The sequence below is a fragment of the Rana temporaria genome, chromosome 1 (genome assembly GCF_905171775.1).
Source record: "Rana temporaria chromosome 1, aRanTem1.1, whole genome shotgun sequence".
Classification (NCBI taxonomy): domain Eukaryota; kingdom Metazoa; phylum Chordata; class Amphibia; order Anura; family Ranidae; genus Rana; species Rana temporaria.
This window is the reverse complement of record NC_053489.1, coordinates 89,458,406-89,484,373: the sequence shown is the minus strand read 5'-3', so window position 1 is coordinate 89,484,373 and position 25,968 is coordinate 89,458,406. Positions and strand designations below refer to the sequence as shown.

Sequence of the window (25,968 nt, the reverse complement as noted above, 5' to 3'; positions counted from 1 at the left end):
CCCCATTGTTGGTGTCAGTGGGAGAAATGGCGCCCCATTGTTGGTGTCAGTGGGAGAAATGGCGCCCCATTGTTGGTGTCAGTGGGAGAAATGGCGCCCCATTGTTGGTGTCAGTGGGAGAAATGGCGCCCCATTGTTGGTGTCAGTGGGAGAAATGGCGCCCCATTGTTGGTGTCAGTGGGAGAAATGGCGCCCCATTGTTGGTGTCAGTGGGAGAAATGGTGCCCCATTGTTGGTGTCAGTGGGAGAAATGGTGCCCTAATGTTGATGGCAGTTGGCGGAATACTGTTTCATATCAATGGGAGGAATAGTACCTCAAAAGCCAGATAAAGGCAAGCAAAGGGCCGCCTCTGGTCCCCGGGGCTGCAGTTTGGAGACCAATGGTACAGACAAATGACGGCGGTCGGGATGCTCTGTTGTTTTATGATGACGTCATATGATGTCAGCACAGCGATCATGGGCACTCTATGTCACTTTGATGAAAAATCAGGGACCTAAACAGACCCCTGATAACACACCCTGTGCACACACCTATGGGTTTGCCCCTTTTCAGTCACTTATTTGTCAGGTCACCATTTACTTGCTTTATAAATATAAACAAATGTATTGCTCTGTAGATGTATTCTCCTGTTTCCAATGGATAAATCTTAACTACTTGACCGCCGTTCGGTTTTACCCACTTCATGACCATTGTATTTTTCAGCTCTGCGCTACTTTAAAGGAGAAGTACAGCACAAGCTTGTTTGATGTCGTGATGGCATGGTGCCTGGACTGTTTTCTGTGACTTCAGCCTGCTCTCTGCTGAAAATGGGTCACGGGAGTGCAAAACAAACTGCACTCCTGTGACCCATTTTCAGCAGAGAGCAGGCTGAAGTCACAGAAAACAGTCCAGGCACCATGCCATCACGACAAAAAAGTCTGGATCCACCATTCCATATAAAAGATGGAATGCATCTACAATGCATTCCACGGGGAAAGCAAATTCACATTGATTCATCTTGTCATCTATTTATACCGATATGCACTTGTGATCTCAGCAGCCACACCTCTGACCTCTTGACAGTTTCTTTAGATGTTTACCTGCAAAGAAACTGTTTTTTTTGTAACAGAATATATATTTGGTACCTTTATAGCATATAGCAGCATATTCTTGGTAATTAACCATCAAATTAGACGATAATAACTGTTTAATTGTATGACCACCGAGCCCTGATGTATGTGAGTAATCTGTTTTTAGGTGTAGTATGTTTTTGTGCTGGGTCTTATAACCCCCTTTATTTTTTTAGAGGACTATAATTAAAAAAAATAAAGTATTTAAAGAAAAGTGTATATTTTCGCATAGACCCATCATAATAGCACAGGGGGGTCTCCTAAACTGTCAATCAAAGGGGCAGTTAACTGTTCTATAGACTTTAGGGGGTCCAGATTGGGGCCAGAAAATGTCCCGGACCCAGCATCAGTAATAATAAATATTATTGGTGGGTTGGTGGTCAGTAGGAGGAGGAATGATGCCCCATCATTGGTATCAGTGGAAGGAATAGTTTCCCCCTAATTGGTGTCAGTGGGAGGAATAGTTCCCCATTATTGGTGTCAGTAGGAATAGTATCCCATTGCTGGTCTCAGTGAGAGGAATATTGCCCTATCATTGGTGTCGGTGGGAGCAATAGTGTCTCATCATTGGTGTCAATGGCAGCAATAGTGCCCCATCATTGATACTAGTGGGCGGAATAGCATACCTCCCAAATTTTTGAGATGGGAACGAGGGACACTCCTTAGCAAAAGCATGTAGGCATAGCGCACACGTCCTGCTATGCCCCTTAAAGGAGAATTATAGGAAAAAAGTTATTGGTTAAACCCACAAGTGCTTTTTTTACCACTACTATTTACAAATGAAGCAATTTGGATGAAAGGTTTAGCACTGAGAGACACTTTTTGAAAAAGAAAAAGTGCATTTTATATACAACTATATAGATCGGACCAAAATCCGGGACAAATGAGGAGGACAGAAGGACTTTGTTCAAAATCAGGGACATTTGGGAGCTTTGAAAAAGTGCCCCATCATTAATATTAGTGGGAGGAATAGTGTCCCATCATTAATATCAATGGCAGAAAGTATGTACCACGGTTTGTGTCATTAGGCAGAATAGTGCCTCGTATCATTAGGTGGAATGTGAACCCACGGCCGGATAAGAGCTAGCAAAGGGCTGCATCTGGCCCTCAGGCCGCAGTTTGGAGACCACTGATATAGCACCTTAACAAACTCTCCATGTTCAATCCTATATAAAAGGATCTATGCTTCATTACTTTTCTGCCAGAATGATTCTGTGTGTTTGTCTCTTTCCCACATTAGAAAATCCTGAAAATAAGTCTTGTCCCTTGATGGCTACACTCCTTCCTCCACTGTGTCTATGGAAAGAGCCATGATGGTTACCCAGGCTGGACTTCATGGGGTAGATCCACAGAGCGAGTACGCCGGTGTATCTACTGATACGCTGGCGTACTTTCAAATTTCCCGCATCGTATCATTGTTTTGAATCCTCAAAACAAGATACGACGGCTTCTGGGTTAGATCCGACAGGTGTACGTCTTCGTACGCCTTCGGATCTAAGATGCAATACTTCAGCATCCGCTGGGTGGCGTTCACGTCGTTTTCCGCGTCGGGTATGCAAATTAGCTATTTCCGACGATCCACGAACGCACGAGTGGCCGGCGCATTTTTTTACGGCGTCTGTAGTCTGCTTTTCCCGGCGTATAGTTAATGCTGGTATTTCGTCGCGTATATTTAGATTTGCCATGTTAAGTATGGCCGTGACGTCATTTAGCGCAAAGCACGGCGGGCAATTTAGGGACGGCGCATGCGCAGTTCATTCGGCGCGGGGACGCGCTTCATTTAAATGAAACACGCCCCCTAATCGCCGATTTGAATTCCGCGCCGTTACGCCGCTTGAGATACACTACGCCGCCGTAACTTACGGCGCAAATGCTTTGGGGATTCGAACCAGCAAAAAGTAAGTTACAACGGCGTAGCGTATCTCACATACGCTGCGCCGATGTATTTGTATGTGGATCTACCCCCATGTCTGGCTTTGTCCATCTATATTGCATTTGGGAGTATGAACAGATATTTTCTGTACTTTTTAAAAACGTATTTGTTTAAAAAAAGAAAACCAATGCATCCACTACATCTAAGAAGTGATAAACTGTAATATGTTTTTTTTTTTTTTGCGTTTAGTTGCTTATTAAAAGCTCTATTAAATATTATTGTTATGGAGCTGCGGTGGCTCAACGCGATTGGCACTGCGCTGACAAGCCATTCACCTCTGCAGCTAGGGGTTCGGATCCCGGTCTCGGCTTCATGTGAATTGAGTTTGGTGGTCTCAGCCCGGCTCCCGGTGGGTGTGCTATGCAAGGTAGCACACCCACCTTGCATAAACTGTAATATGTTTTTTTTTTTTCCCACAAAAACCACCACACCTACACACGCACTCTAAATTGGGTTAACACACGCACTTTGACCACGCGGTCTCTAAAAGAGAGGCGAAGGACTAATGGGGCTGGTTGAGCGGGCTAATCCTCTCACTCCCTTATAGGGAGTCCCTCTGCCCTGTTGGGCTTCAAAGCGGAGCAGGTAGGGCGGGCTGTGTGGGAGGACCCCCTCACACACCCGCCATTGCCACCCGGGGCATGGAGAAAGGTGGCAGATTGCCTCTGGGGGAGGCCTGCCTACTCCCAACTCCTGCAGTCCGGCTCCTCTCTCGAGTACACGCACAAAATACACTTTTAAAAAAAAAAAAAAAAAAAAAAAATATTATTGTTATTGTCAATTCCAGGTTCTACAGCAGCAAGACATTCATAAAAATGACAATGGGCTCAAATGTCCTCAAAACCTTAAGAATGGCTTCCAGCCTGGCCAGCAATAGGAATCTCATGAAATGGGACTTGTCACCAGAAAACATCCAGACCCGAACAGAGGAACTCATTGCAAGAACAAAGAGTGTTTATGATGCTGTAGCTGCATTGAATGTAGACGAAGTCACATATGAGAACACTGTAAAAGTCTTGGCGGATCTGGAACTTGAATATGCAGGTGAAACTTTGCTACTAATAAAACACCCCTAATAGGAAAGTAGTGTGTCAAGTTTTTAAAATGTGTGCAATAATATGGAAAAGACCCACAGTGCTATAATTGTTTATATACTTGACATATGTTCGCCGAGACACTATATTACTAATAATATTAAAGTCAAACTCCAGCCTATTTTTTGTTTGGAATAGAGTTGGCAATTTCTAGGAAGTTATGCTTGTAACTTTCATGCATGGTAACAACTTTAACTGGGAAAGTTTACTTTTTAAAACATTTCGTCAGCTCATTCTCCCTAACCCACTAACCTAATCTATTACAGACAGCCCCACCTAGATGGCTACTTACATGTGTCAGACAGTAGAGGCCTCCTTCAGTGTTTGTTGGTCTTCAGTCTGCACAGTTGGTCCCCATAGACTTGAATGAAGCCAAACTCCTAGAATCTCCAGTACAAGACTTTGGCTCCATCCATACTAGTCTATAAGAACTCACTGCACAGGTACTGCTAGTGCTGAAGAAGATTTTGGACCAGAGGAGGGTAAACACCTGAGACCTAAGGTTTTCTTTTGAATTGATTACCATGGATGAAAGGTTTCAATAAGCACAACTTGTTAGAAAATCTGTCACTGTGGATCACTCCCAAAACCCAGGCCCCTGAAGTATGCAGATTTTAACTTTTCCAAAGGTGGGTGCATTGTCTAGACCGGCATTTGAGTAGCAGCTTCCTCACAGAGCTTCTGCTTGTTACCCTGATCTGATCCTGTTCCCGGCATCACTGCACTGTGTAACGGCCATAGACAGACTTTGGAACTTGAGGGGAACCCGCTGTGGTACATGTGCTGAAAGAATTCTTGATGGTTCTGAGGGGAAAGAGCAAGGAAGTGGGACTGTGCTCGGAGCTCCAAAATTATGCCGCTGCAGGGCCTCAGCAGCGTGGACAGCACGGCTCAGAGAAAAATAAAGACACTGTGAGTAAACCTCTCAAAACCCCTAAGAATGCCAGCGATGACCCCCTCCCTAAAAACATTCGCTATTATGCCCAGAAACTGGCAGGGTCCCTGAATATTGCTGAACAGGCCGAGGTGGGGGGGGGGGCCTGAGGGAGATCTCACTGCACAGGGGAATATGGAGGAAGGTTTCTTCAGAGGGCACAGATGCAAACCTCTTGGCAGAACAGGCAGAAGAGCTGGAAGAGGACAGTGAGGACGAGGAACCTGCTCAGCCCACGCTAGCTGAGATCCTGAGAGCTGTTAATAAATGAACTGCCTCGGTTAACACTTTACACGAACGCTTTGGTGGTCTGAAGAAGGAAGTTTCTTTATAGAGAAAGAACCACGGCTGCTGAAAGCAGGATCGGTGACATGGAGGATAAGCTTCCCCCCCTGATGAGAGACTCGCAGCATAACACTAGAATGGTTGCAGCTGTAGATCAACGCGCTGATGACCTTGAGAAAGGAATGAGACAAAATAATGTACGAATAGTTGGTCTCCCTGAGAAAACGAAGGGTAGAGACCCCACTGATTTAGTTGAAAATGGCTTTTGGAGGTGTTTGGGAAGGAGGCGTTTACATCCCTCTATGCTGTAGAGAGGGACAAAGGGTTTCCCTGTGGCCCCTTCCCCCAGGGCATCCCCCACGTCCCATCCTGGTATGGATGCTACACTACAGAGATAAAGAGATTATTCTACGTCTGGCCAGAGAAAAACGTTTCCAAAGGTTGATGCTGAGAAATGCCCTCAGTGAATTCCACAGGTCAAGGTAGTGCTTTAACAATCTATTGAAGGATGCCCCAAATTGCGTTGTGGTATACACTGGGGATGTTAATCAATATGGACTGCTATCATCTGCCATAGCGTGGAGTCTAGCATTCAAGTATGTTGGAATCGACTTGTTCGCTCATGTTTCAAAGGCAGCAAACAAATAAAAAGTAGAAGGTTATTGGTTGCTGTGGGTAACCTTATTCCTTCTTTTTCAGATGCTTAAATTTAAATGGCATACTGAATTTATCCTGATTTATTTTTTCTTCATTTCCCAACAGTGGAGAGAACCATGTTAGATTTCCCGCAGCACGTCTCCCCAAGTAGGGAACTTCGTTCATCCAGTACACTAGCTGACAAGATACTTTCTGACTTTGACGTTGAGATGACTATGAGAGAGGATATATTTAAACGTATTCTCCATTTTTATGTAAGTATAGCATTTTGTTGTGCATTGCACACACATCCTGTTTTGATGCCATGTGTTTTCTTTAGACAGTAATACATACAGTATGTCTTTAATTGTGTCCAACCTGAATCAACAGTTAATTTTAGTCGTCCGACAACATCTAATGTGACCAGTTCATCGACTCTAATCGCACCACCTTCTATTGGTGGACCAAGAAAAGACTACACCGCATTGGACATTTTATTGGTCCAATGATGCCCATCTCTGACCTAATCTACAGCAAATTCTACACTTCCTTCTCATTCACCTTGATACATTAATAGATTTTACACTTCATTCTAAATATGAAAAAACATTGCCTACAAGTTAATGGGAAGAGTGGGGGATTCTCAATGTTGTACAGTATCTAACAAAAGTGAGTACACCCCTCACATTTTTGTAAATATTTTATTATATTTTTTCATGTGACAACACTGAAGAAATGACACTTTGCTACAATGTTAAGTAGTGAGTGTACAGCTTTTATAAAAGTGTAAATTTGCTGTCCGCTCAAAATAACTCGACACACAGCCATTAATGTCTAAACTGCTGGCAACAAAAGTGAAATGTCCAAATTGGGCCCAAAGTGACAATATTTTGTGTGGCCACCATTATTTTCCAGCACTGCCCTAACCCTCTTGGGCATGGAGTTCACCAGAAGTGTAATTTCTTCAGTGTTGTCACATGAAAAGATAGAATAAAATATTTACAAAAATGTGAGCGGTGTACTCATATTTGTGAGATACTGTATGCTTGCTTGAACCCCTTTACTGATAAACATACATGACTGCCTGGAAAGTGGTTCTAGGGAAACTATTCATTTCAATCTTTTGGCCCCAGTGGTTCTGTGTCAAATTTTACTTTAAGGATTTATTTAGGTGGCACTTCGTTCCCTCGTGTCTTTTTGCCATTTATCTGGGAATGTCATCCTTATACTTCGGTGGCTGTGAAATAAGCAGAAGTATGTTTCACATGTGGTGTATTTGTACCCAGGTAGCAAACTTTTAGAACAAGAAATATAATCTCATTCACAAAATCTTGGATCTTAAAGAAGTTTCTAAGCCCACAACAATAAAGTCAGTCTGTATATGCAGTAAAGCATGCTTGTTATACGCACTGTGGAACCTAAGGGGTTAATCCTGCACATTGTGTAAAAAGACTGTTTTGATCCTGTCTTCTCTTATCCTCCCCATCTCCTTATTGTACAGAGCCTTGGGGGCACACTGCACATGCTCAGTTTGCTGTCTTTGCTAGACAGACGTGTGATCGGCACAGGGCCAATCAACGCAATCAACTACAAAAAATGAGAAAAAATAAATACAATTTTTATACTTACCAGAAGTGGCTATTACCAGGCAGTAGAGCTGCACAATTAATCGTCAAGAATCGTTATCGCGATCTTTCTTTATCGTACATCATGGGACACAGAGCCTAGTAATTACTAAGTGGGTTATATTCCACCTTCAGGTGCTGGACACTGGTGTAATCAATTAGACAGGAAGTTTCCTCCCTATATTACCCCTCCCATACTGGGAGCACCTCAGTTTTTTTCGCCAGTGTCTAAGGTGTTGGTCACGAGTGAAGATGTGCTCTGAGGAGCTCCACTGGAGGGATCCATGCTGGATTTAAATAGCCTCCATAAAAAAACATCCATCCAAAGTACCTTGGGCCAAAGTGGATGGTACCTGGGGCCTCGTATCCGAAGCACAAGGTTTTTGCCTGTAATGCCTCTCTTCGGAGGGCTGGATCCTGGGTTCCAGTGCTTTGGTCAAACCCAATGCCAAAAGTTTTCTGGCAGGGTGAGATACAGGTCCAGGGTTGTGGTGATCCTGACCATGGACCCCGGTCCCTGAAGGTCTGTTGACTTAGCCCGCGGTGATGGGTGAAGATTGGGTCTGTCTGTGCTCAGCAGTATCCTGCAGCGGGGATAAGGTAAGTGAAGACAATCCCAGGTAAATACCTTAAGGATTGTCTTCAATGAGTAGCTGCATGTCTTATCTGTTTTCCGCCACTAGAGGCAGTAAAGAGACATACCTGGTGTTTTTCGCTTACCATGCTCTCCAGGAACGAAAGCTCAGTGTTAGCCGGTCTGTTGAGCGGCTCACTTCCTCCGCTTCAGGCTCTGCCACGGTGTTGTGGGGGAGTCCCTCGTAGTCCGGGTCCACGTCGTTTCTTGGGGGATCTCTCTCTCCCCCGCCTCCACCATTTCCCTACGCGCGCGTGCACGCTTTTGTAGGCGGGGGGATGATGTGGTTGCCGCTGGCGCAAGCACACGTGTTTGCTGGCTCATGGTGCAGACGCAGGGCGGGCCCTTCAAAAAAGCCCAGGCGTCAGAGCTCTGTAAAGCCAGAGGGACACAGCAGCTTGGGGCACGTAAACACCTCGTGTGTGTTGGATACAGACTAACCTAAGACTAAACTCAGCATCTAGCTGTGCAGATTAGCAGACATTGTTTTTTTTGCTAGACTAAGTTCAGCTGTTGATGCACCTGTGTTAAGTGCCTCTGCTTTTAGCTTAGGACTTTCGTCTCCCTGTAGAAAAGGTTCAGGGGCAGGAATATAAAAGGGCACCAGGGTATCGCCACCTGAATCCTGGTGGCTCTTATCATGCTTGCATGATACCTTCCTCCCCTGTAGAGACTTGAGGCAGCCCACAGGTTGAGCCATCAGCCCTGTCAGGCATTGCAGCCTCCCCCAACATTGCAGCCACTCTGGATATGTCTGTCTGGACGTTTTTTGCGTTGTATTTGTTGGACAATAAGAGGTTAAATGCTATATTTGCAGCATCCTCACAAGAAGCAGAAACCGACGTGTGCCCCTTTCCCTGCTCTAAATCCTCAAACAAAAGGATTAAGGCCCCTTTCACACTGAGGAGTTTTTTAGGCGTTACAGCGCTGCTATATCTCCTGAAAAACTCCTGCCCAGCCTTCTCAATGTGAAAGCCCGAGGGCTTTCACACTGAGGCGATGCGCTGGCAGGAGAGAAAAAAATCTCTTGCAAGCAGCATCTTTGGAGCGGTATGTATACCGCTCCTTCCCATTTAAAACGATGGGAAACCGCGGTAATACCATGTGTGAAAGGGGCCTAAAGGACCTGAGGCTGAAGGTTCACTGTCAGAGGACAGGGAACAGGTGCAGCCTAACGAGGAGAAGCAATCAGAAGCTTCACAAGTTCTGGAGTTGCAGCTGCAGTCTTTTTCAGAGATTCATACTGCATAGAACTTGCCCTCAGCCTAGACGGCCAAAAGCCTCTGTCTCCTCCTTGGGGGTTTTAAAAAATAAATAAAAAATTCCTATAGGTTGCTAGAAAAACCTCCACAGGGTCCTCATCCTAGTGCTGGCTTCAGGCTAACCAAATGCACAACTGTGGGATGCACAGTTGCTGGTGCACATTGCTAACGCACAACAGCTATATCGCATGATTGAGGAAACGCACGTCCTCAGAGGATAACTTCCTCTTTACCAGTCCGCATGTTTGCATAAATACATGAGTTTGGAATGTTCAAAATGCATGTGGGGTAAAAACAAGTAACAGAACATGTTTTGTTGTTGATCACATAAAGATACATGTTTCTGTTTGTATGGGTTTACATGTTTTTTACATAGTCGCATGAGGATGCTTGGTCACATTAAAGTGCTTAAGTCGCACAGAGAGGTTTATTTGCACAGAAATGCCTAAAATCGTATAAAAATGTTTGAGTGCATAAAGATGCTGGATCATACATGGTTGCCTGATCACCCGAGTCCTTGATTACCCAAGGATACTTGATCACACAGAGAGGATTGTTTTCACAGAAATGCCTTAAGTCGCATAAAAATGCTTGATTGCATAAAGATGCTGGATCACACAAGGTTGCCGGATCACACAATTCCTTGATTACCCAAGGATACTTGGTTACACAGAGAGGCTTGTTTTCACAGAAATGCCTAAAATTGCATTTAAATGCTTGAATGCATAAAAAAGCTGGGTCGCTCAGGGGTGCTTGATCACACAAGAGTCCTTGGTCACACAAGGGTACTTTTCCCGCACAGTAGTGCTTAAAATGCATAAATTGTTTGCATGAAAAATGCTGAATCGCATAAGGATGCATGATTGCTTAAAGTTGCATGTTTACTCAGATTTTGCATGGTTGTATAATGAGGCATGATAATTTGTTTCCTTAATTATACAGGATTCCTTGTGTTTACATAGGAATACGTGTCTGCATGGATACATGTTGCGCAATGTTGCATATCACGTTCATAAATGCATGCTTGCTTGCAAGATGCTCATTTCATAGCACACATGCTTATATGTATGCGTGTATACAGCTCGCCCTTTTTTATGTTTTGCCTAAAACTTGTATTAATTCATGCTTCCATGAACACACGCTTGCATTGAGGCATATGGCTTTAACACTTGCCACATACACATATGGGGAGCCATTTGCATATGTGTTTATTTACATGGGACTGCAGAGGTTGTCTGCGTTTCGCAGGGGAACAGCACTGTCTCCAGTTTGTGGTTTTGCCCCTTGGGTTAGCCACCATGCCCGGGTTAACAGGGTGCTAGGGCCCGCCTCTAGCAGGTCTAAAGGCCCAGGGTATAGCAGTAATGGCATACTGAGGCAAACTCCTGCTGATGGATCAGTCAGTAGCATCGCTGGACCCAAGTGTGTCCAGCATTGTCAAGTATCCACTCCTGGGTTAGAATCACAGTCTAAAGGTACATTCTTTCGTTTGGTAAGAAGCTTGGAATGTTTGGGGACACAGCCCAAAAAGGAGAGTTTTTTGGCCTCGGACAAGATGAGCGCTATGAGAAAGCTGGTCTATGTGGTCAAGGCAAGGAACAGTTCCTTACATTTGCCTTTTGCTTATGGTGCTAGGGAAGATGGTGGCTTCATTCAAAGCAGTTCCCTATGCTCAGTTTCATTCAAGGGCGATATAAACATTATTCTGTCGGCCTGGATCGAGTGGATCCTAACATAGCATTATCCAAAGAGTCTGGTCCCAGGGATATGCTGGAATTTCAGTTGGTGGTTCTTAACCAAAAGATTGGCAGAAAGGAAGATCCTTCATGCCCGTTACCTGGGAGGTGGCGTCTACGAAGGCTGGCCTCTAGGGATGGAGGCCAGGCCTGGAGGAGTCCACTGCCCAAGGTAAGTGGTCAAGCTCCAAGTGAGCCTTATCCGTCAGCATTCTAGAGCTACTGATGGAGCATCTGGCTTAAGGGCCTGGACGTTCAGGTTGCAGGATTGTTCTGTCAGAGTACAATCCGACAATGCCACACTAGTGATTTACTTTGTTTACCAAGGAGGCACTAGAAGTCACGCAGCCAGAGGGAAGTAATCCATGTTCTGGCTTGGGCAGAGGAGCTTGTGCCTTGCCTATTGACAATCGTAATTTTATGGAATGCAGAATTGGCAGGCGGCTTCTCTGGAGCCGTCAACAATTGTTCCCGGGAGAATGACCTCTATACTCTACCCTGACTTTTTTCTGACCAAATGCCAGAGAAAGGGTACCCTGTACATAAAATGTATTGGCGTTCAGGTTCAACAAGAAATTGAACAGCTTTTTGTCAGGGTCAAAGGAGCCACTCGCATGCGGAACAGATGCCTTAGTGATCCTGTGGGACCAGTTGTCACTGGTTTATGCATTCTCTTCCCCCAGTGCCGCGACTTTCGTAGCTTCTTTGCAACATCAGAGGAGAACAGAAGCCGGCCTAAATGCTCCGGGATAACCCAGACGACCTTACTGTGTAGGATTAGTAAAGGTGGTAGTAGAGGATCCAGGGTCCCTTACATCTTGTCCAGGCCTACTTCGCAAGGGGGTATTACACCCTGTCTTGCAAACATGGGAAGTAATGGTCTGGCTGTTATAGCCCGCATTCTTGAGGATCAGGGCTTTCAGAATCAGCGGCAATTACCTTGATTCATACAGGAGAGCTGGCCTCCAGGACCATGTATCATAAGATCTGTAAGGCCCATGTTCCTAGTGTGAAACCAAGGGGTGGCATCCTTGGAAGTATGTCATAGGTAAAATTCTTGCCTTCCAACATTAGGAAAGGAGATGGAGCTAGCGTTAAGTTCCATCAAGGATTCCATCTCGGCCTTGTCCAGTATTTTCAAAGGTCGCTTGCTTCGCACTCTTTGATCCGGGCCTTTTTACAAGGGGTAACGCATATAAGTCTGCCAGTTAGGTCGCCCTTGTGCTCGGAGGATTGGGTCTAGTTTTGTTGGCTTACAAGGTCAGCACCTTGGGCCGATACACCATATTTCCCTTCATCCTTCTAACAAGGGAATTGGTGTTCTTGGTTGCGGTAGCCTGCGCAAGAGAGTTTCAGTATTGGGCAACTTTCTTTGTATAGAGCCATACTTAATAATTCTTACAAGTAGGGTAATGTTAAATCCTCACCCAGCCTTATTTCCTAGAAGGATCTAGTTTTCATTTGAATCAAGATATTCTTTCCTTCCTTTTTTCCAGAACCTTGTTACACGGAAGGAAAGGTTATTGCTTTTCTCTCAATATAGTTGAGGTCAGTTTCCTATATCTGAAACCTTCAGATAGATCTTTAACTGCTATTTTGTTGTGCTGCCAGAAGACCCTAGAAATGGGCATGCGGTGTTCAGATTAGCTATTAAAGTGGTTACACACTCTCTCGTTAGAGTAAGAAAGGTCAAGGCCTATCTGAAGCGGCTGCTCGGGTACGGAAAACTGATGTTGTCGCGCTACTAGGAGGCCCCAGGAAAGGGCAGGCAGCGTCTAAATCAACTGTTTTCAATGTTGATTCATCAGGTTATTATTCAGGCTTGTGGTTTAAAGAGAGGGTTTCCCCCTGTTTCTTTTAGAGTGCACCCTACCAGGATAGTAAGCGCTTCATGCGTGGTGCATTACCAAGCCTTTATGACTCAGATTTGCAAGGCCGCAACTTGGTCGCCGGTGCTTACGTTCACTAATTTTTATCAGGTGAATATAAGACGGCAAGAGGATGCTGCTTCTTGGTGCAGTATGCTGCAGGCAGCAATATAGGTCCTCAAGTCTGATGGCGGTCTGCGTTATTTGTGTCTCCCTCCCCTCAGTAGGCATTGTTTTGGGACGTCCCACTTAGTAATTACTAGGCTCTGTGTCCTGTGATGTACGATAAAGAAAATAGGATTTGTATGACAGCTTACCTGTAAAATCCTTTTCTTGGAGTACATCACGGGACACAGAGCTCCCGCCCGTCTTGTTTGGGGATATTGGGACACTTATTGCTTTGCTACAAAAACTGAGGCGCTCCCAGTATGGGAGGGGTTATATAGGGAGGAAACTTCCTGTCTGATTGATTACACCAGTGTCCAGCACCTGAAGGTGGAATATAACTCACTTAGTAATTACTAGGCTCTGTGTCCTGTGATGTACTTTAAGAAAAGGTTTTACAGGTAAGCTGTTATAAAAATCCTATTTTTTCCGTTGTGATCTTAACACAGGGTTTCACAATCTTTGATATGCAAAGAATTTTCTCTCTGCTCTCAGCCAAAAGTCAAAGTCTGGGCAGTCTGCCAAGTTTTGAAAACATTCTATCAGTGGAATGTTAAGTCTAAACATTGTATCAATTTGACTTTTACATCAAAGGAATAGACTTCTGTATGTAAATTAGGAACGTTTAACCACTTAAACACCAAACCTTTTTCTTACAGCTCTTTTCAAGTTAAAATCATTTATTCTTTTTTTTGCTAAAAAATTACTTAGAACTCCCCCCCCCCAAAATAAATAAAAAATATATATATATATATATATATATATATATATATATATGTGTGTGTATATATATATGTGTGTGTATATATATATATATGTGTATATATATATATATATATATATATATATATATATATATATATATATATATATATATATATATATATATACAGTACAGACCAAAAGTTTGGACACACCTTCTCATTCAAAGAGTTTTCTTTATTTTCATGACTATGAAAATTGTAGATTCACACTGAAGGCATCAAAACTATGAATTTACACATGTGGAATTATGCATAACAAAAAAGTGTGAAACAACTGAAAATATATTTCATATTCTAGGTTCTTCAAAGTAGCCAGCTTTTGCTTTGATTACTGCTTGGCACACTCTTGGCATTCACTTGATGAGAAAGGTGAAACTCCTGCACTGTCTGTGAAAGATGTCTGCGCTGTGAAAACACACTATCAATAATATATTGCAAATGTGTGAAAGGGGGAAAGGGGGGGGGGGGGAAGGGACACAAGTGACAGTGAATACGTGGGTATGCCGTGGTAATAACTATAGATAGCACAAAATTGAACAATAACTCAGTAAATATACACATATGCAACTAAAACAAAAAAAAAAAAGTCCAAGAAACGAAAGAAACCCAAGGTCTCCAAAAGTCTGATAAGTCTGATGGTTGAAAAATGAGGACAGATATTCAACGAAGGGAGACCCCACAGCCAACTCTGGTGAAGAAAGGATAGACCGTCACCTTAAAAATCTCCACACACACCTCTTGTGGTCCCAGCAGCTCACCTTACATCAAGCAAAAAGAGCCTGATAGGAAAACCCTTATGGTCTGGTCTTGATGGTATAGATTGCTCTCACATTCCAAGGCAGTACTTGCAAATATAAGGAACATAGAACAGGATGGTGTAATATTGATAGAGCCGGGGGGGTCTTGCACATAACACAATCAGATGCACTCACATGGAATATAAAATATGAGGCTTATCTCCACGAGCGGCGAGCTCGTCAGTGTCCTGCTTCTCCTCTCTCACCAGTTTCAACGCATGTCAGGCAGTTTCCATATATGTCAGGCTGGAAACACTATACAGCTCATGCAGCAGTGAAACAATCAGAGCAATAGGGAAGCAAAACACCGCATAATCCAGTAAAAATGATCAAATTTAATTTAAACCAGCACATAAAACTCACATTTAAGTCGGTATTAATGGCATAAATCCACGAGTAGCGAACTCGTACTACGTCCGTCGGATGCTAGGGGTTGTCCAGCGCTCCAATCCCGATGTGTATCGTCACACATGTGACTTCATCAGGGGAACTCTTGATGAGCTTCAAGAGGTAGTCACCTGGCGCAGCACCCCATCACTCTCCTTTTTGGTCAAATAGCCCTTACACAGCCTGGAGGTGTGTTTGGGGTCATTGTCCTGTTGAAAAATAAATGATGGTCCAAATAAACACAAACAGGAAGGAATAGCATGCTGCTACAAGATGCTGTGGTAGCCATGCTGGTTCAGTATGCCTTCAATTTTGAATAAATCCCCAACAATGTCACCAGCAAAGCACCCCCACACCATCACACCTCCTCCTCCATGCTTCACGGTGGGAACCAGGCATGTAGAGTCCATCCGTTCACCTTTTCTGCGTCGCACAAAGACACGGGGGTTGGAACCAAAGATCTCAAGTTTGGACTCATCAGACCAAAGCACAGATTTCCACTGGTCTAATGTCCATTCCTTGTGTTCTTTAGCCCAAACAAGTCTCTTATGCGTGTTGCCTTTCTTTAGCAGTGGTTTCCTAGCAGATATTCTACCATGAAGGCCTGATTCACACAGTCTCCTCTTAACAGTTCTAGAGATGTGTCTGCTGCAAAAGGTGGCTACTTTGAAGAACCTAGAATATGAAATATATTTTCAGTTGTTTCACACTTTTTTGTTATGTATAATTCCACATGTGTTAATTCATAGTTTTGATGCCTTCAGTGTGAATCTACAATTTTCATAGTCATGAAAATAAAGAAAACTCTTTGAATGAGAAGGTGTGTCCAAACTTTTGGTCTGTACTCTGTGTGTGTGTGTGTGTGTGTGTGTGTGTGTATGTATATGTATGTATATATATATATATATATATATATATATATATATATATATATATATATATATATATATATATATATACACACACACACACAGACTTTTGGTCTGTACTGTGTGTGTGTGTATATATATATACACACACACACACACACATATATATATATATATATATATATATATATATATATATATATATATACAATAAAATGAAGGTTGTTGCAGTATTTTATGTCGCACTGTATTTGCGCAGCGGTCTTTCAAATGCAATTTTTTGGGGAAAAAATTACTTTAATGAATAAAAAAAAAAAAATAACCAGTAAAGTTAGCCCAAATTTTTTTTGTACAAATGTAAAAGATTTTACGCCGCGAGAATTGTGATCTTTATTCTAAGCAAAAAAATTGTGGTTCTCATTTTGGCCAGAATCGTGCAGATCTTCTAATCTGCCACTTCCTTGTCCACGGTGGGTCTTCTTTCTTCTCCTCCTCGTGCTGCCTCCTGGGAAATGGGGAGCAGTGTCTTCTGGGACCTTGTGTGTGTATGTGTGTGTGTGTGTCAGGAGACATCTGCCTATTGACATAGAACAGCGCCACTCGCACATGCGCAGTAGGGAATCGGGCAGTGAAGCTGCAACGCTTCACTTCCTGATTCCCTCACCGAGGATGGCGGTGGAACAGCCGAGACCCGAATGATTGCTCGGCTTTGGCTGCGGTCATCGCAGGCACCCTGGACAGGTGAGTCCGCTTTAACCAGACACTCATAGAAGTCACAAGACTGTTATATACTGTTGAAGAGAAAAGGTATTTAGCAGTTTATTTACTAAAAAAAAAAAAAAATTCCATGTTCTGTGTACTGTGGGAGACCAGATAGTGAATGCAGGGTCCTGGGGTTAGTAACACTTGAAAAAAACGTACCCACTTGTGGCCATTCTAAATAAAACCTATATCTAAACTCCCTAAACACTCTCAGATCCTAGTGTTCCTTATAGTGTAGTGGTGGATGAAAATAATATCAATAGCTACTTTTAAGATTAAAATGTAAAATTGACCAGCGCTGTAAATGATATAAAAGTAAAAATTTGGCAAGGTCTGTAACCCCTGGATTTGCTACCTAAATTAAAATTAGATTTTTAAAACTGACCCAAACAAATAGATTTTTAGCCTTCTGTCTGCCCTGGCCATTGCAATTCAATAATGTTGGTGCACCCCTTCCTTATTTTTTCAAAAGACAAACCTAGTGCTCATAGGCACAGCATAACCCCTCAGGATTTTTAGGACAGACCAGGTGAGTATTTAAAAAGTATTGTTTATTGAAAACATTTAGTAGTCTATACAGTAGAAGAATAAAATCAATGCAGTACAAAAATACAGGCATGAATATAAATGCCCTCTGGTATGAAGGGCTGTTGAGGATTACGCCTGACATGTTTCAGACCCCTAGGTCCTTCTTCATAGGCTGAAAGCATACATACATATACAAAGGAAACATATTTAAACATTATTATAATAGTAAAATTTTAACATTGATCATCCTATTGCATGGAATTGAACATCCATGCAAATCCGAAAAATAGGCATGGAAGGCTGATACTCACTTGCATGAGCCGATCAACAATGAACCATAAGGGGGACCTGGCAGGGATGGAATTGGCCTGCACCGTGATTGTTACACGGTGGGACAGATGGTAAGCTCTGAGATAACAAGGCACCAAGCAAAGGGCAGGAGCTGGATATGCTCAGTGTGACTTTGAGAATTCCCACTGATAGGAGTGACCACTCCTGTCAGTATAGGATCAGCCAAAATGTACAAGATACCTTGGACTAATGGCTTCCTGTCTGTGGAAGTCAACTCCTTTTTATATTTCTTTTATCTCTTGACATTGTTTTTCTGAACTTATAAAGCCACTTGTATGTCTAGTCTCACAATACTGTGAAATAGGATGTACTTCTTTGTTTGTACCCAATGATCACTTCTAGTACTTTTTACAATTCTAATGTGAAATAATCACAGTAGTGGCAAATGCATTTTAATTCACAACTTTTATTGTAAACCGCCAGTAAAAATCTATTGAAAGATTAACATGAAGGTAGGGTTCACTATATAACAAATCATTGTGACTAATAAAGCAAGGATCTTACTTGTTGGATCCTTGTAAAGCTGGCCATAGATGGATCGGCTATTGGCCGGTTCAGCAGGTACTGGTCAGGATTCAATCCATCGATTGGCAGGCTGGTGGTTCCCAAGTGGGTCCAATGATTTGGGTACAACCAGCCAATCAGGTTCTTTATAAGGGGAAAAAATGCACTAATGTAACAGTTATAAACAATAATAATCTGAAAAGCAGCAGCTTAATGTCACATATACACAGAATACGAATGAAAAGGAGAAGCCGCACTAGTATAGTCCAAATAGTTCAATGAATGTATTTGATTGTAAAATTATATATCATGCTTCAATGATAGAAATGGTGAGATAAGATGGATTCTTCTAGTAGTAACACCACAGTGAATCACTCAACGAAGTGTGCCACCACCTATAGAAAAACTTGCTTACTAGATGGCAAGCAAAACCAGGCATGTGGCTATAGCCCTGCCAAGGCCTTTGTTTGCACAGAAGATCATGGAAATAAGCCCTGGGTATATGGCTGCATTGGTATATCCACACACTGATACCACCATTCAATCCGAGATCGTTCTGTTCAGCAACAAACTCGGCAATAAACCCAGGAAGAGAAACCAACTATAGCCTAATATTGTCTAACCAGATATTTATTTTAGTAAAACAGTATTGCACTTACATTTGCAGGGTTTAAAAGTCGCACATAAAAACACAGCCGACCAGCTACAAACGAACTCCGTCCTCTTATGGAGACAGCGTGGTGACGTCAGCACGTATCCTCCTCCAGACGTGACGTTGTCAGGTTCTTTACATGTGATTACTGCCAGCGGCTATAGCCCCTGGCAGTAATCATCATGTTCTGCTTGCCGGTAAGGCTCCCCACAGGCAGTACACAATAGAGCAGCAGGAGGGATTCCCCCATCAACACGGACTGTGTTAAATAAAAATGCAACAATCCTACGAGCCACCACTCCTATAAGCTAAGGTATAGAAATAAAGCTGCTAGCGTGAAACACTTCTCATAAATCGTGCCAAAGACTAAATAAAATGAACAAAATGCAGCACTAATGAAATGATAGTGCACACACCACTATACAAAGTAATGGGGATATGTGTCTGGTAAGTGATGCAGATATGTGCAAACAAATAGTAAATAAATATAAATATATATAAATAATGATACAAAAAAAATATTTCTTTCTCGTGCATTACAGGACACAGAGCGGCATAGTAATTACTATGTGGGTTATAGAGCCTACCTTCAGGTGATGGACACTGGCACACCCAAGACAGGAAGTCCCCTCCTCTATATAACCCCTCCCATTCCGGGAGCACCTCAGTTTTTCTCCAGTGTCTAAGGTGGTGGTCACGCTGAAGAATGTTCTTTCAAGATGCTTCGCTATATGGCCCTCGGGTCAGGCAAGCTATATACCGGATCCCTCCAAAGTGCCTGCATGGCCAAAGTGGTCGGTACCCGGGCCTCGGTTTAGAAGAACGGGGTTTTGCCTGTAATGCCTCTCCTAAGAGGGCTGGATCCTGGTTCTCCAATACTTTGGTCAGACCCAAAACCAAAAGTTTCTGGCAGGATGCGATACAGGTCCAGGGGAGTGGTGATCCTGTCCATGGACCCCGGTCCCTGAAGGTCTTGTGACAATACCCGTTGTGATGGGTGAAGATTGGGTCATCTGTTCCTAACAGAACCCTGCAGCAAGGAAGTTAAGTGAAGGCCCCTGGTGAACTTGGTTCATCAGGGAACCTTCATTTGAGCTATGTGTTTTTATTTTGGGGTATTAACATGCTTAAACTGCCCATTTAAATCCTGTAAAGTTTATAGCTCAGGATATGCTGTGTATTCCTTGTTTGCCACTAGAGAGTGCTAAAGGCCTCCTGTGATGTCATAAAACTAGTACAACTGTTACCTTCCTTATGCAGGACTTGTGTACTATCAAATTCTCTACCTTGATAAATGCAAGGAAGTCAGCGTCCAGACTTATATATTACAGGGTATGGAAGTCATATGTGGCTTGGTGTGAAGCCGGAAAGTGGCATCCTTGTAGATACCTCATAGACAGAGTTCTGGATTTTCTACAGTTGGGCGTAGACATGAAATTAGCCTTGAGTACCATCAAGGGGCAGATCTTGCCTTATCAATATTCTTTTAAAGGCCACTAGCTACGCATTCGCTGGTTAAATCCTTTCTGTAGGGGATGACTCGGATCAATCCACCAATTGGGACCCCCTTGTGCCCATGGGACTTGAACCTGGTTCTATTGGCGCTACAAAGGCAGCCCTTTGAACCTTTGTCCCACGTTCTTTTAGTCCTTCTAACCAGGAAGTTGGTATTCTTGGTAGCCATTTCCTCTGCTAGGAGGTTGTCGGAACTGGCGGCTCTTTCTTGTAAACAGCCATATTTGAGTCTTCATAAAGATATATAGTGTTACGGCCTAATCCGGCCTTTCTTCCTAAGGACGTGTCAGGTTTTCATTTGAACCCAGACGTGGTTCTACCTTCCTTCTTTCCTGAACCTAGTTCTGCGGAGGAAAAGTCATTGCATTCCTTGGATGTAATGAGGGCAGTTGAAGTCTATCTTAAGGCTACTGCTCAGATTCGGAAAACAGAAGTTCTGTTTATTCTGCCGGAAGGCCCCAGAAAGGGTTTAGGCGGCATCAAAATCTACTGTCTCAAAGTGGATTCGACAGGTCATTGTTCAGGCCTATGATTTAAAGAAGAAGGTTCCTCCATTTAAGGTTAAGGCGCACTCTACTAGAGCGATTAGCGCTTCTTGGGCAGTGCATCACCAGGACTCCATGGCTCAAATCTGTAAGGCCGCAACATGGTCTTCAGTACACACATTCACTACAGGGAGTGCAGAATTATTAGGCAAATGAGTATTTTGACCATATCATCCTCTTTATGCATGTTGTCTTACTCCAAGCTGTATAGGCTCGAAAGCCTACTACCAATTAAGCATATTAGGTGATGTGCATCTCTGTAATGAGAAGGGGTGTGGTCTAATGACATCAACACCCTATATCAGGTGTGCCTAATTATTAGGCAACTTCCTTTCCTTTTGCAAAATGGGTCAAAAGAAGGACTTGACAGGCTCAGAACAGTCAAAAATAGTGAGATATCTTGCAGAGGGATGCAGCACTCTTAAAATTGCAAAGCTTCTGAAGCGTGATCATCGAACAATCAAGCGTTTCATTCAAAATAGTCAACAGGGTCGCAAGAAGCGTGTGGAAAAACCAAGGCGCAAAATAACTGCCCATGAACTGAGAAAAGTCAAGCGTGCAGCTGCCAAGATGCCACTTGCCACCAGTTTGGCCATATTTCAGAGCTGCAACATCACTGGAGTGCCCAAAAGCACAAGGTGTGCAATACTCAGAGACATGGCCAAGGTAAGAAAGGCTGAAAGACGACGACCACTGAACAAGACACACAAGCTGAAACGTCAAGACTGGGCCAAGAAATATCTCAAGACTGATTTTTATGAGACTAATGAAATGAGAGTGAGTCTTGATGGGCCAGATGGATGGGCCCGTGGCTGGATTGGTAAAGGGCAGAGAGCTCCAGTCCGACTCAGACGCCAGCAAGGTGGAGGTGGAGTACTGGTTTGGGCTGGTATCATCAAAGATGAGCTTGTGGGGCCTTTTCGGATTGAGGATGGAGTCAAGCTCAACTCCCAGTCCTACTGCCATTTTCTGGAAGACACCTTCTTCAAGCAGTGGTACAGGAAGAAGTCTGCATCCTTCAAGAAAAACATGATTTTCATGCAGGACAATGCTCCATCACACGCGTCCAAATACTCCACAGCGTGGCTGGCAAGAAAGGGTATAAAAGAAGAAAAACTAATGACATGGCCTCCTTGTTCACCTGATCTGAACCCCATTGAGAACCTGTGGTCCATCATCAAATGTGAGATTTACAAGGAGGGAAAACAGTACACCTCTCTGAACAGTGTCTGGGAGGCTGCGGTTGCTGCTGCACGCAATGTTCATGGTGAACAGATCAAAACACTGACAGAATCCATGGATGTCAGGCTTTTGAGTGTCCATGCAAAGAAAGGTGTCTATATCGGTCACTGATTTGTTTTTGTTTTGTTTTTGAATGTCAGAAATGTATATTTGTGAATGTTGAGATGTTATATTGGTTTCACTGGTAAAAATAAATAATTGAAATGGGTATATATTTTTTTTTTGTTAAGTTGCCTAATAATTATGCACAGTAATAGTCACCTGCACACACAGATATCCCCCTAAAATAGCTAAAACTAAAAACAAACTAAAAAATACTTCCAAAAATATTCAGCTTTGATATTAATGAGTTTTTTGGGTTCATTGAGAACATGGTTGTTGTTCAATAATAAAATTAATCCTCAAAAATACAACTTGCCTAATAATTCTGCACTCCCTGTAGATTCTATCAGTTGGATGTAAGAAGACATGAGGATATTGCCTTTGGGCGTAGTGTGCTGCAGGCTGCAGTATAGGTCCTCTTGTCTGACAGCACCCGGCTTATTTTGGTGTCTCCCTCCCCTCATTTGGCATTGCTTTAGGACGTCCCACATAGTAATTACTATGCCGCTCTGTGTCCCTTTTATGTACAAGAAAGAAAATAGGATTTTTATAACAGCTTACCTGTAAAAATCTTTTTCTTGGAGTACATCACGGGACACAGAGCTCCCGCCCCTCTTTTTGGGGATGTTGGGACATTTATTGCTTTGCTACAAAACTGAGGTGCTCCTGGTATGGGAGGGGTTATATAGGGGAGGGGACTTCCTGTCTTGGGTGTGCCAGTGTCCATCACCTGAAGGTAGGCTTTATAACCCACATAGTAATCACTATGCCGCTCTGTGTCCTGTGATGTACTCCAAGAAAAGGATTTTACAGGTAATCTGTTATAAAAATCCTATTTTTGAATAAAAAAAATCGCATGATTAAAAAAAAATCGCATCACACTAAGGTGCATAAGTGCATAAACATGCATAATAAATAATAGTAGTAAACAGTCCAATCCTTAAAAATGACACACAAGTCCATATTTCCACCGTATTCTAAGGTGCTTCAGTGTGGATAAAAAAAATGAATGAAAAATTCCACAGTGCTTTAGTGCATGTAATCGGTAGCGGCAATCCAAGGGTGATGTATAATACAGTTCATACAACAACATGGCCTAGTGAGTGATCCAAAAGTCATGCCAAGGTGTAGTCACACAGGTCTTCCCCTATGGTAATAGACGCTCACCTTAGATCGTGCGACCTTGCAACTAATCTTGGTCTGTGCACGCTTATGAACCACACCTGGGTTCTAATGGATAATCCTGGGTTCCTGGATCCTTGGCAGGCAACTCCAGATCATAGAATATTTAAGAAAAAAGCTTGGTAATGTTTTAACAATATTTATTTAAATAAAAAGAGGGACCCCTTGCCGGGGTACTCGCATACTGCAGGTGCGACAATGCACCACTCTATAACAGGCTCGTAGCGAGATGTACAGGTCGGGATTTGGTAAACAGTCTTCACAGCCTCACACAGACTCTCCTGCCGTCCTGTCCCCTCTTCTACGCGTGACGATACAGGGGGTGTTGTATCTTCTTCAGGGGGACGGAGTGTGTTGATGGGGGAATTTAGTAATTTTCTTTCCTTCCACTCGTTACTTACGTTTTTTTCTTTTTTGTAGAACTATCAGAGTGCTTGGCACTTTTTGAATAGGATTCAGTGATTTAAAATGTTTGTGTCTTTCTGTTGTGTAAATATTTTATAAATTCAATTTATATCTTGTAAAATTCTAAGCTTGTGCCATAAACATTTGCAGCAAATGCAAGACCTGAAACAACTAGACCCGGAGGTTAGGCGATATCTGGAAAAGTCTGTTCAGATTGGAAAACGGAATGGGCTTCACCTTCCCCTGGAAGTACAGAGTGTGAGTACTGAAAGAAAAATCGCCATCAAACATGGCATCTGTAAACATTATTTCAATGCAGTTGTATTTACATAAAAGTTTTTTATTTTTGGTTCATCAACTGTTTTAATTGTATGTTAACTACAGTATAACAAAAGCATAAACACAGGAAAATATTGACCATATCCTGTTAGAACAATAAAGACTAAACTTTAGAAACAATTTTAATCTACTGCTACGGAGAGTTTTAGCAGCTTGTTGACAATTGCCTCATTTGCAGAGCATTAATTTCAATGTACTGCAGTTGAAGAGATTGACAGCAAAACCTTTAATTCCTCAACAGTAGGAGATTAAAGTAGCGATGTAACCCTTACTGGATAACATGCGGTGTAGCATAAATAATTGCTGTGTTGTTTTTTCATTTGTTCGTTCTCGCCTTTCTTTAATCCTTTTTTTACATTTCATTATTGTTTATCTCCCCTAGCCTCTCTAAAGGCAGAGATGATGGCATGTCATTGCTCAGGGCAGGCTTCCTGAGGGTGATTGTGATGGAACGTGATTGCCGAATGAGCGCTGGCATTGCCACTTATAGTCTCATCTGGAAGCAGGGCCGCCATCAGGAATTTTTGGGCCCCTTACACAGCTTAAGGCATGGGCCCACTGGAGCTGCCGCCTGAAATTGAGGAAGCGGGGGGGGGGGGGGGCTGCCACAAATTGAGAAGAAGAAATAAAGGAAAAAAAAAAAATATATATATATATATATATATATATATATATAAGGGGGGTAGCCATCCGGGGCCCTGGGGACCTCTGGGCCCCTTAATAAAAAGAAAAAAGAAACCTCTGGGCCTTTTTAATAAAAAAAAAAAATTAACATTTATAAAAAAAAATTTTAAAAAAAGAGAGGTTGCCATCAGGGGGGCCCTGGGGACCTCTGGGCCTTTTAATAAAAAATAGAAAAATATAAACAATAAACATTTATAAAAAATAGAAAAAAAGCCCTGGGGACCTCCTGAGCCCTTTAATAAAAAAATTAAAAATAAATATATATATATATATTATACAGTCCTGATCAAAAGTTTAAGACCACTTGAAAAATGGCAAAAAATCATATTTTACATTGTTGGATCTTAACAAGGTTCCAAGTAGAGCTTCAACATGCAACAAGAAGAAATGAGAATGAGACAAAACATTTTTTGAGCATTCAATTAATTGAAAATAATGATTAAACTGAAACAGGATGTTTTTCAGCTGATCAAAAGTTTAGGACCACATGCCTTTTAAAAGGGCAAATCTGTGCGAAGATGTGGATTCATTGTCTTTTCCTGTCAGGTAGTCACACGTTGTGATGGCAAAGGCAAAAAAACTCTCCCTTTTTGAACGTAGTCGGGTTGCTGAACTGCATAAGCAGGGTCTCTCGCAGCGCGCCATCGCTGCTGAGGTGGGACGCAGTAAGACAGTCATTTGGAATTTCTTAAATGATCCTGAGGGTTATGGAACAAAATAGTCAAGTGGAAGACCCCAAAAAATTTCCCCAGCACTGAGACGGAGGATCCAATTGGCTGTCCGTCAAGACGCTGGACGATCCTTGACCCAAATTAAGGCCCTTACTGGTGCTGACTGCAGCCCCATAACCATCAGACGGCATCTGAGACTAAAGGGCTTCAAAAACAAAAAACGTCTTCAAAAACATTGTCTCCTTGAACGCCACAGAACTGCTCGTTTGGACTTTGCAAGAGAGCACCAAACATGGGACATTCAAAGGTAAAAGAAAAACTTTATACTCTGATGAGAAAAAAATGTAACCTTGATGGTCCTAATGGTTTCCAACGTTACTGGCATGA

General features: G+C 42.7%; 1 protein-coding gene across 1 annotated transcript in view; it reads left to right on the top strand.

The window, feature by feature from the left end:
- The window catches only part of NLN (neurolysin), a 117,160-nt gene that overhangs the window by 1,410 nt on the left and 89,782 nt on the right, over positions 1 to 25,968 (top strand). Inside the window, exons 2-4 of the mRNA XM_040340147.1 lie at positions 3,831 to 4,087; positions 6,119 to 6,267; positions 24,038 to 24,145. Coding sequence (XP_040196081.1) covers positions 3,831 to 4,087; positions 6,119 to 6,267; positions 24,038 to 24,145 — 514 coding nt within the window. The remainder of the gene's footprint in view (positions 1 to 3,830; positions 4,088 to 6,118; positions 6,268 to 24,037; positions 24,146 to 25,968) is intronic.